Source organism: Drosophila innubila, assembly GCF_004354385.1.
Source record: "Drosophila innubila isolate TH190305 chromosome 3R unlocalized genomic scaffold, UK_Dinn_1.0 2_E_3R, whole genome shotgun sequence".
NCBI classification, from domain to species: Eukaryota; Metazoa; Arthropoda; class Insecta; order Diptera; family Drosophilidae; genus Drosophila; species Drosophila innubila.
Genome location: NW_022995380.1, coordinates 26,405,668 through 26,417,455, shown reverse-complemented (window position 1 = coordinate 26,417,455; position 11,788 = coordinate 26,405,668). Strand labels below are relative to the sequence as shown.

At 39.4% G+C, this 11,788-nt stretch overlaps 1 protein-coding gene across 1 annotated transcript; it reads right to left on the bottom strand.

The window, feature by feature from the left end:
• Positions 1-672: 672 nt before the first annotated feature.
• On the bottom strand, positions 673-11,099 carry LOC117791005 (formin-J). The gene is made up of 4 exons (XM_034630634.1): positions 10,806-11,099; positions 2,434-3,582; positions 1,253-2,372; positions 673-1,153 (listed from the first exon to the last, which is right to left on the bottom strand). Exons 1-4 carry the CDS (start codon positions 10,812-10,814, stop codon positions 1,092-1,094), a joined length of 2,340 nt encoding a protein of 779 aa, XP_034486525.1. The 5' UTR covers positions 10,815-11,099; the 3' UTR covers positions 673-1,091.
• Positions 11,100-11,788: the final 689 nt, after the last annotated feature.

Here is an 11,788-nt window from a genome sequence, read left to right as displayed (position 1 = left end):
AAAAAAAATAAGTAAATTTCCGAAAATGGGTATTCTTAATTTTTGTATAATTTTATTTAGAATTTACTTGATTTTTTGATATACATTTTTTTTTTAACAATTAAATTTTCCAACTTCTCTTTTCGAGGGCTGACGAACTTCAAATATTCATTAAAGTGTTTACCTTAATTTAGTCTAATTTCGAATTTAAAATTTGCATGAAATTATTAATATATTTCAAATGTTTTGAATGCATTTTGAAATTTGCATTAAGAAAAATTACTCAGAATAGCAGTATTTACTGTGGCAGCCTAAAAGTATGCAGTGCTTACCAACATAAGTATCTTTAATTTGTAAACTGGCGCCATCTACAGACTAACTGTTGAGTGTGGAATAAAATAAACTGCTCAAAAGTATGCTACGACTATAACATTTTTAACGATTCTTAAAAATATTAAAAAAACACTTGATAAATGCGAAATAAAAAAAAATAATAAGTAATGCCAAATCCAGTTAACTATTTATTAATTGAATTTCCAATAAATTGTACGTTATGTTTTATTCAATTTAACATACGTTTTTATTTAATTCAATTGATTCAGGAACACAGAAAATTTGTTTTGCAATATTTTTTTTGTTTATTAATTAATTCATTTTGTTTTCTAGAATCTAGACAGATTTTAGGAAAAGTTAATTGTACTCGTACTTTATCATAAACTTTATTCACATAAAAAATAAATAATTATTACATTTCGAAATTTGACAATGAGCTTAAAAATCAGCATAAAATTTTCACGGCCGCCACATGTTGCATAGATTCGTCTTCCGTTTTGTTGTAGTCCCGTTGTACTGTACTCGTTGTGTTCATTATCAATATGCTTATGCCATAAGGTGCGTATTTACAAAGTTGTTGCAAGAAGACTTAATTAACTGGAAAGTGATATAGAACGGCTGACATCCGGCCGGAAAGGATTGGTAGACAGTGCTGGTAATGGTGATTTGGATGTGCATATACATAAATTGGGAGTTTTGGATGTTGGTACTGGCTCAGAAGACGGAGTGGTGCTTGGTGGTTGGTAGTTGGTGGTTGGTGGTGGTGCAGTGGCTGGTGCTCAAAAGGCGCCATTGAAGTGCAGATTTTGTGATGCAAATTGCGGTATGCCATGGTTGAGAGCTAAAACTTTACTAATTACTTTCAATTCATCAAGATTTCTTAAGCTGTTAAATTGACTTAAATGATTACTGGGTCTATTTAGTCTATGGTTTGGATTACCTGAGCTCACGCTGGACGTGCCCGCTGCTGACGTCGTGGCTGTTGGCTGCTGCAACAGTTGCTGCTGCTGCTGTTGTTGTTGCTGTTGTTGTTGCAGATACTGCTGCGCATTTTGCTGTAATCGGCTGCTGAGCTGAGGCGTCAAATGTTGTCGATAGAAGTTTTGATTGTCTAGATTGTGTTGCTGGCTGACAATTGTGGTGGCAAACGAGTTGCTTGGATGGATCTCAACATTGGCATTATTTAGGCCAAAGTTGCCAGTGCCCGATTCCTGGCGAAACAGACGCGAACGATGATGTTGTTGCTGCTGCTGCTGTTGTTGTTGCTGTTGCTGTTGTTGATACAGCGCATTGCTAACGTAGCTAGGTAACAGCAATTGTTGTTGTTGCTGCTGAAACTGTTGGTAATTATTCTGGGGCAGGGCTTGCAACAGCGACGCCTCCGCGGGCGCAAAGTTGAACTGATTTGATGCTTGTATGTGTAAATGATTGTTGTTGCTGCTGCCAGTGCTGGCAGCAATGCTGTTGGTATTTTGAGTATTGCTGACAGCATGTTCCGTTGCTTTTTGCAGATTTTGTTGCAAATTTTGGAAAATTTGTTGCACTGCATTCGTTGGTGTTGGCAATTTCTGATAGTTGTTGTTGTGGTTGTTTTGGTTGTTGCTATTAGTGACGCTGTTGCCGCTGTGCAGGGCAAATTTATGAGCCGCAACGGCATCGCGCAGCGGCAATTGCTGCTCAATTGGATATGTGGGATAGATAATGGTCTTGGTGTGTGTACTAGGTATAAATTCGACTGAAGGTCTAATCGAGTAACCCGGCGATGGAGGCTGCAACGTCTGTATTGCCTCCAGTGATGCATGTGGCAGCTGTTGCTGCTGTTGTTGCTGCTGTTGTTGATGCTGCAGTGGCTGCAATGTGCTCGATTGCGCAATTGGCGATGCTTGTTGGTAACGACTCTGGCTCTGCTCTTCGAGCAGCTGCAGTTGCCGCAAGATCAACGCCTGTTGCTGCTGTGCCTGCAACTTCAACTGATAGATTTGTTGCTCCAGAGCGCGCTGACGTTCGATAATGTAGCTGTTGACGCTAGGTGGCGCCAGATTAGGACTGCTCAGTGGCTCCTGGCAAATGATACAATGATACAAAATGAATGTGGTGTCATTTAATCAATTGCTGGCTTACCTTGATGTAGTTATTGGTGGTGCTGCTGGTGCTGATAAAGGCGGGAGTTGTGGAGTAGGCGGCATGGCTGATGCTTGTCTGGGTGGTGCTAGTGGTGCTGGTTGGACTCTGTGTGGTAAGCGGTGGTGCAGCCAGCTCTGATTCCAACACGCTCAGCTTCGTTATGGTGGGTCCAACATGTGGCAGCGGTAGTGCCACCTGTTGCTGCTGGAAACTGTGCTCCCCCTGCAACAGTGGACGAAACTTTTGGGCCGTGCCTCGTTCGTCCAAGTCGACGGTAAAGGCCGTTACCAGTGGTGCCTCCTGTATGCGAATGTCCTGTTTGTCCACGAGTTCAATGTTCTCGCCATCCTCGTTGTGTGTGGGACGTGGCGTTGTTGTTGTTGTGGTTGTTGTTGTCGTCGTGGTGCGACGTCGTGTGGTGCGTGGTCGGGGTGTTGTTGTTGTCGTTGTCGTTGTTGTTGTTGTGCTTTTTGTCGTTGGTGTTGCTGTTGTCGTGATCCTTTTCACATTGCGTATCTCAAACTTGATCTCATTGCTGCCGTCGTGGGAGATTTCATTGCTGCCCAACGAGCTGTCCACGCTGCGTGTGAGCTGTCGGGAATCCGGACCCGCATCCGCATCCGACTGCGACTGCGACTCGATGGAGAGGAGTGAAGAGTCCGCTGCATTCTGCTTGCGTAGCGTTGTCTTCTTCCACAACTTGGAGCGATCGATGAAGGAGGAGAGCAATTGCTCCTGCGCATTGCGTTCATCAAAGGTTGCAGTATAAAACTGCACCGTGGGCACCACAGCCTCAGCCTCAGGACTGGTGCTCACCTCCAGGATCTCTTCCCGCTCGCGGGGTGAGGGCAGCGTGGTGATCTCATTGCGTCTTAAAGGCGCCGCAGTAATCGACTCGTCTTCGTCTTGGGAAACGCTTGAGGAAGTGGCCTCCTCCCGCTCCAGCTTATCGATGGCTCGCAGAAGAGCCTGTCTCACTGATAAGTCCAGCTTCTGAATCGCCTCCCGTGGTATAATCTCATTGCTCTCAGTGCTGACACTCTCCGAAGTTGCCACTGCATCATCATTGGCACTTGCCAGCTGGAGCATAAAGGCGGCCAGCAGCAGTGCCACCAGCAACGCCCAGGGCAGCGTGTTGAAATGTCTCTGTGGAGAGGGGAGAAGGTAATAAGTCGAGTTAATCTCAAGGCAACATTCGACTCATAATAATTAGCATTGAAACTTATGACGCCCGTTTTGTAATTGACGCATTTGTCTGATGGAATTATTAAAGTAAGTATGCAGTCCACAACCTTCTCTATCTTATCATATACATCACGGAAGACTGCGCAGTTCAAGCCTCATTTGAGATAATAGCAAGAGCTGCCTGATATTTCAACACAACTACCTTGAGAGGTAGTAAATAGAGCGAGACGTGTGCTACATAATCTCTAAATCTAAAATGTTGAGGAGTATTTAAGAGAACCATGTACTGCAAGAAAAACTGCAAGTTGTTCTTAAGTAAATGTCCAAGAGATTAAGATAAGTAGTTTCAGTAAAACAGGCATAAAATTCGAATTAAAAGTGCTCGGAAAGCAAATGTCGAGAATAGAAAACCATGCTACAAGTGCTTTAGTTATTTTAAATTAAAAAATTAAATTAAAAATTAAAATTCGTTAATTATTTACAGAAGCAATTGTCTTCAAAATATCTAAATAGTTAGGAAACATAACTTAATAATTGTAACTATAACAAGATTTTTTTATTTTAACAAACTGCTACGCAGTCCAAATTGTCCCTTAGCTAAATTATATTGGTTTAATGATTGGTATATTTTTTTTTTTTTTGAGAATGTCAAAGGATATTCTGTATATAATTTATTTTATATTATTTTATAATTGCACAAGCTATCGGAAAATTTAAATCTTTGCTAATACAGATACAAAGTCTCCATAGCTCTCCAGCTTTATTTTTAATTTACCCTAAATTTAATTTATAATTTCTTTGGTTGGGAGTTGCAAAATTTGTTAACCAGCTCCGTCAAAAAACCATACACGAGTAAGTATTCGTAATGCTTGGCAATGGCTAAGTTAGCTAATCTATGCATGTTCATCTTTCCGGCATTCGAAAAGACGGCAAATCATAACGCATTATGGCTTGTACTCGTAGTCAGTCGTAGCCACAGCCACAGAGAGTGCTGCTTTGTGGAATGTTGCACGTTGCGTTGCTTTTACACAATTTGCGATTTTCAACAGCTTGGCGATTGATTTCTGGCCCTGCCTCAGACTCCAACTGCAACTTTGACTTCTTTAACTGCAACTCCAACTTCAAAACGAACTGCGGTTGTAATGTGGAGTCTGGAGTGTGGAGTCTGGAGTCTGTGGCTCGGAAATGTTTTGTAAATTGGCTTGCAACGCTTGTTTGGCTGTTGCTGAAAGCCTCGACTAATTGTTGCATCAACAAGTGGTGCGGCGATCCACAGCAATCATGCCAAGCCAAAGCAAACTAATCTGACCACCTGTTGCTCTGGTCTAAGCACAGTTAGCATTGGGTCTTGGCACAGGATTTGGCAGTCACGTTTCTGCCACTTGGCACTTTGCCTATTGTTGTGGTAAATTTTACAATTGCTGCCCCGATTTGGTTGCGCATTCATTTCGATTTAAGAGCACTCAAATTATTTATTCAACAATGCGGAATGAAATGCCAAAATTAGCTAGTTGTTACTATCCTTAATATCATAGGATCTGTCTCATGAACTCTGACTTTAAAGAGATATATGTGCAAAAGTAGACATTCATTATATCATCAGCTCATCAAAAATTTTGACTGCCTGATTAGACTCAACTTTCTATCTATTGTGTTGCTGCAATATCAATCAAATTTCAAATTTCAAATTTCAACATGACTCGGCCATTTACACACAATAACATAGCTGTTTCATCTAAAGAAATAATAATAACAATAATTTTCCAGATTTCAATGAAAGTGTTTGTACCTTCCGCCAAAACGCAAGGCTAAGGTTCAAGTTCTGCAAAAGGCCAAAGAGGAGAAAACCTGAAAGCCAACAACAATTGCAGTTGAACTGCCCTCAAAGCAATGATCAAAACAGCAACAACATGCGATGGGAAACTATTGGCACTCAAATAAATATTACATGCTGTTTTTCATGTTGCTCTACCACAAATTTATTGCCGTCTTTCAGCCGGTTGCTTGATTCGCCTTTTTTTTGTATTTATTTTTATTTTATTTTTTGCTGCCAAATCAATAGTTGTTGCCTGTTTGCTTCTCATTTGCGTGTGTTTCACTATGGAAATCATCAATGGCCTCAAGTCCAAGTCTTCAAGTCATTTAGTTGCCTCTTCGCTAATCAAGTTACCTGCTTTGAGCCCAGCCCAACTCAAATGGTAATCATAATAACTTGTACTTGTAACGGCTGTAATACCACTAAAACCCGAAAGCCAAACTAAAAAAATATTAGTTTTTTCAATCATGAAAATATTTGAAATGCTTGCGGAAGCATAACGTTTATAAAAGTCTATATGAATTTCCTCTTCATTTACTCAAATCATTGAGTATGAGTTTTCTCTTTCTGCCAAAGTTCAGAAAAAAAACAATAAAATACTAAAGACTGCAATAATCATAAAAGTTGGATCACATCGCTATCAAATGATAAAAAATTTATGGATATTTGTCCATAGACTATATATAAATAAAAACTTTACTTTCCCCCAAAGTTAAACCCCTTTGATATAAAATTAAATCTTTGAGATTAGCCCATCTTTGGAATGTTTTTAATTTCATTCGCGTGCTGCACTTACATTTAAACAATGAATAAAATGCTCAATAAATTTTTTATAATTACTCTTCATTTATGAGAGGGGCCGCTGAGTTCCGCAAGCGCCACAAGTGCCACAACATGCGGTAAAGTGCAAAAATGAATTAACAATCGAGCAACGTCAATAAATTAGCAATAAATCAATGAATCAAAGCACAATAGCCCAGCTGTCTATATTGTTTTATTGCTTATTATGTGGGTTGAAATTGTTGTAGATGTTGTTATTTATTATTTCTTATTTTACACTTAAGACGCCAGCGGCGAAAGAAGCCAAAATTAAAACCAAAAAGTGAGTGAAAAGTACAGCTTACATAATGACTTGGCCAAATTGAAACTTCACTTTCGGTAGGTTCATTCATGTGCATGTGTAAGACAGTAAGACGGTAAGACTGTAAGACTGGGTTACCCAGTTCCATTGAAAAATGGCACATCATATACAGACATATCGCAAATGGCATTAATTCGAGCTGACCAGGAGAGGGGGGAATAATACGTCTTGGCTCTCTGATTTCACGCCTGTTGATCATCTCGCACTTTGCATTTGAACAGCTGCAAATGCATTTCATATTTCGCATATTGCATTTTACATTTCGGGTAGTTGCGATTGCTCAAGCCTGGAAACTGGACACCGTCCAGTGGCATCCACAATCTACGCACTATTAAGCAGCTGCCACCAAGTCAGTTAAATTTTTGTAGACATTTAAACCGGCTTATAAATTGTGAGGCGTAAGCTGTTTAGCTGGTAACGCAATCTTTGGTCAATGGCCAATTGGCAGATGTCTTTTGCAAATTTGCTGTTTGTTTATGTTTTATGTAGGCCAGCATAAATATTAATATACGTATTATTTTGTAAGCTCTGTTAATAGCTATAAAAAATACAATAAAAAGCAATAATCATGCATGTTGACGCCTTATTAAAAATATACCTTCTTAATGAGCATTAACTACAAATAACTTCTTGAATATTTAATAGGTCTAATATCCTCTATAAACATTTTTAAAAGTGTATATAAAATTCGAGGTTGACTTATTAGCTGTCTGCAACACAGCATGAGGTTGCCCAATGAATTTGTTACAGTATTTTATGAGCTTTTAACTATCTTTGTTGCTACCATGTTTTGTTATCGAACCAAAGCGCAGTCCAATAAAATGCCATGTAATTGTGTGTGTGTGTGTGTGTGTGTATATCTGTGTGCACCTGTCCCACCCATATCTATAACAAGCTAACAACATTTGCATAATTTCACACTAAAAAGCGAAACAGAGACGAGGCCCTTTCAGTTGGATCTTGAATTCAGATTTAAGTCTAAGATCATCGTTGTTTTGACATGCATTTGAGCTTTTGATTGGCGTTGATGGGCAATGGGCAATCGATGTGTGTATTGGGTAATCTCTTTATCGATACTCGATCTATTCATATTCATTGCTTGTTACAATTCATTTAGCAGCCATTATGCTGCCTTCATTTGCATATTTATGTGCATTTAATTGAGTCTTGGTTTCGTTTTGCTCATTTAGCTATAGATAGATACATAGATGCGTAGATACATTTGGTTATGGCTATAGCCCATCATTTTGCCACTCTGCTCGTATTGTTTTTATGTTAAGTACCAAAAACGAGCCAATAGACAATAGTTTGGCTTTGTTAATTGGACAGAGGTCAGTTTTGGAGCTTTGATAGACCGATAACGAGCTGAAGTTCAAGTTGAGCCTAGTCACATTTGACATGTTTTCAACAAATTGAATATGAATAATAATCTAAACAACAGATCAATAACGCTGCAAACTAAACTGGCAACTTGATGGAGAAAATCTCCTAATCACCTGACTCAACGATTGGCCAAGGCAAATTTAATGCCATTTATTTATCCGCATAGCATTTCATAATCACAATAAAAATAAAAATATAAATAATAATAATAAAAATAATACAAAATTACCAATGGGCGCGTATTACAATAAATTTTCAAAGAGAGATAAAAAATACAAATACAAACAACAAGTTACAACAAATAAAAGTTGTGTTTGGTTTGCGTTTTGTTGTTGCTTTTAGTCTTTTTTTTTTGCCGGGGCAAACTCGCGTAATGGCCTGCCCATTGTTTGCACATCTTCGAGGAGGCAGTTGGATGATCAACAGTTGGAGGAGTCAAAGTTTTTTGTTTTTCTATTTTTCTATTTGGCTGTCGTTGTAGCTGTCGCTGTCGCTGTTGTTGTTGTTGTTGTTGTTTTCGCTGTTTGCATCTAATGACACGCTGAGGTAAAAATGCAATGTCAATGGCACTCGGCACTCGGCACATGGGCAATTTCGGTTTCACTTTTATCGACGCCAAAGCATCTGGCTTTTAGGTTGAAGCAGAAGAAGCAGCAGCAGCAGATGAAGATGAAGATGAAGATGATCGAGTCGACGTCATTTGCCCACCTAAAGTGGCAACTGTTTGTTGTTGTTGATGTTGTTGTTGTTGCTATTATTGCTGCGTTTTCATCTGTGGTTGTTGCCACTGCCACTGTTGCTGCTTTGTTTTGCTATATTGTTGCATATTATTATGTATTATGTAAAATCGCTTACATTGTGTGCAGCGTCGCGTCGTGTGCCACTTAAGTTTTACGTGTACCTTTGTGGGTCTTTCTGGGGATCTTGGACTTGCTTTTGACCTTTCAGCACAGTAATAGCTCGAAAAGCCATCAAAACGTTAAGCGTTTAGTTGAAAGGGTCATACAAAACAAAAGACTTAGGCAACGAACTTGCCACCAAATCCTCCATTGTTGCGTGCTCACAATTATGCGCTGTAGGTACTTATTCAAGATTTATTTACGCGCACTGTCAAATACATTTCAACAAGTACAATTCATGCCAGTCGAAGCTAAAGCTGCAACTCCACAGTCACCACACAATATTATATGAATGTGGATGAGTCCAAGAGACGCAGCTTTGTATCAGGTGTCGGTTGCGGATTCAGGTGTCGATGACGGTGTCGATGTTGCTGTTGTTACTGTTGTTGCTGTTGTTGTCTCTGCATGATTTATGTGCTCGACGTGTGTTGTGGAAAAGCGACCTTTTTAGTATGGTAAATTGTTATTTTGACAGTTGCACAATATCGTGCAAAGCCTGTGGATGGATACAGATCTATAGACACGATACTCTCTTATAGCTTGTACCTATCACAGCAGGCGAGCTGGAGCTGATTGTGCGGGCGTTTCGAGCTCATGAATTGAATACCTTGTTGTGAATGAACCGATCGTGAGTGTGTGTGGTGCTTTTACTTTTGTTTAATTGCAATTAACATATTTTTAAATGTTTTCAAGAAATTAATTGCATGCGCTCGAATGATCCTATCATATTATTTATACATGAAAATATATACACTTATCGCATACTAAGTTTAAAGGGCATTGCTAGTGTTTCTCTGTTAAGTTTAAGCCGGCGACAAATCCCTGGACAGTTGTCTCCCTGGGCATTATTTATGATGCAGATTGCTAATTTTGGCTGGAGAAATCAGCAGCAAGTTGGCAAGGAAGTTTGGTGGATGCAAACAGAAAGAAAGACACATAATCAATTTTAAGCATTGTCAAACTGCAATTATGCAATGGTGAAAAGTGAAATTTTTATTGCAAAAACAACAACAGATGCGCGTTTTGGGACGTCTTCTTCACTGATGACTTGCCGCCTTGCCAGTTGGCTGTCCAACTGACTGGATGACTACCCAATTGGTCAGCATCCAGTTGAAAGCCCAGAGCCAACTCTTCTCTCAACTTTGCAACAGGTCGCAAGACAACAACAGTTACTTCGATTGCATAACATGAAATCGGATATGCCTCATGCGGGATTGGAATTGGCATGACATTGTGGCGATAATGAAAGTGGCGTTTCAAAGAACCAGAAAACAGAAACCAGATATCAGACCTACAACCTTCGTGGCATTCAAATTACTTAATTGGACAAACTTGATTTGAGTGTAAACTACTTTATTTCGTTTAAGCATTAAAGTCAAATAAATTGCCATTCACAAGTAACATAATACTTCATTAATCTTGACCATTTCTGGTTAAGGTAACACTTGGTTTTAGCCCTGAGATTAAATGCAATCTAATGCGTTTTATGATCCTAATCAATGACACGAGTCTGCGGTTTGCTCTCCCTGTGAACCAAACGAATCTCATATATCACTAATTGAATTGTTTTATGGCCTGTTGATCATCGCTTCGAAATGAAATCATTAAAAAGCCATTACACAAATGACTATCCATAATTTGATTTGCCAAAAAAAACAAAAGAGCATTTATAAATATGTATGTATGTATGATCGAACGATTGATCGACAGATGATCAAAACTCCCACGATCTCTAGCATGACTTTCAAGGTGCCAAAATTGGGATTTGCTGAATAGTAAATTTTGCTAATTGATTAACGTATACGTCAATCTTTAGTTTCAAATTTGATTAGTAAACATCATGTAGACGAGCCTCTGACAAGTGTCAAACTTTCCACTGATCATAAAACTTTCTATAACTTTCAAATAGGAGAGTGAAGGATTATTGAATATTTCGCATACTTACCACGGACATAATTCCTGCTATAATCCAACTGTTCAATAGCTATTAAAATTGTAATCAAAACCAATGAAATACAAATTAGCTGTTAACGTTGCACAGTTTCATTTATGGCCAGAAATAAACATTTATTTATTGATAGTTTAAAACTGAACCGAGTGTTTTCCGATGCACTTTATTTGTGATGTGTTAATTTCGTTTAATTGCCAAATTTCGAATCGTTTTTTTCAAATTAGCACACAGTTCACACCAACCGGTCGATAGGTCGATTACTAGATGAATCTATCGCGTTTCTTTGCTCGTTTTCGGGGGGGAAGCGTCCGCTGAACAACTGAACCGTCTGAATGCTCGCTGCAGACTGAAACTGAAGCGCAAGCGTTCAATTTTTGAGGTTTCCCTCAGCTGCCCCAACGGACCAGGCTGAAGATGCTGCCGCTATGTTGCCGCAGCGTTGGCGTCGACGTCGACATCGACGTCTACGTCGACGTCAACGTTAGCATCATTGTTGCCAACTGTTGATCACGGTTGTGGCTCTGACTGTGTCTTTGGCCATAGCTGTTGTCTGGCGGCGGCCTAATGAATGAAATCTGCGTTATTTGCAGACATTGTTGTTGTTGTTGTTGTTGTTACTCGTTTTGTTGTTGGCTGTTTGCCTGATTACGAGTATAACACAAGTGGCCCTTATGGGCTTTTTGAACTTGGCTTTGGAGTGCAGCTATTGCAAATTAAATGCTGCAATATCAATTCTTCAAAAACAACAAACAAACTGAGACTGTTATTGAATTAAGCTTTTCATTTGGCTCTTATGCGTGTCTCAGTTTGACGACTTGGCAGACGTCGCCTCATTGGCCACTTTCCAATTCAGTTGGGCTCTGTTTTATGACGCTATCGAGTTATTTAACAACGTTGAGCATCTTCAGCGACGGCAACAGGTTTTGGCCATGCCACAATCCTTGCCCGCAGCGTTCGCCAAATCTTAATGAGCCATG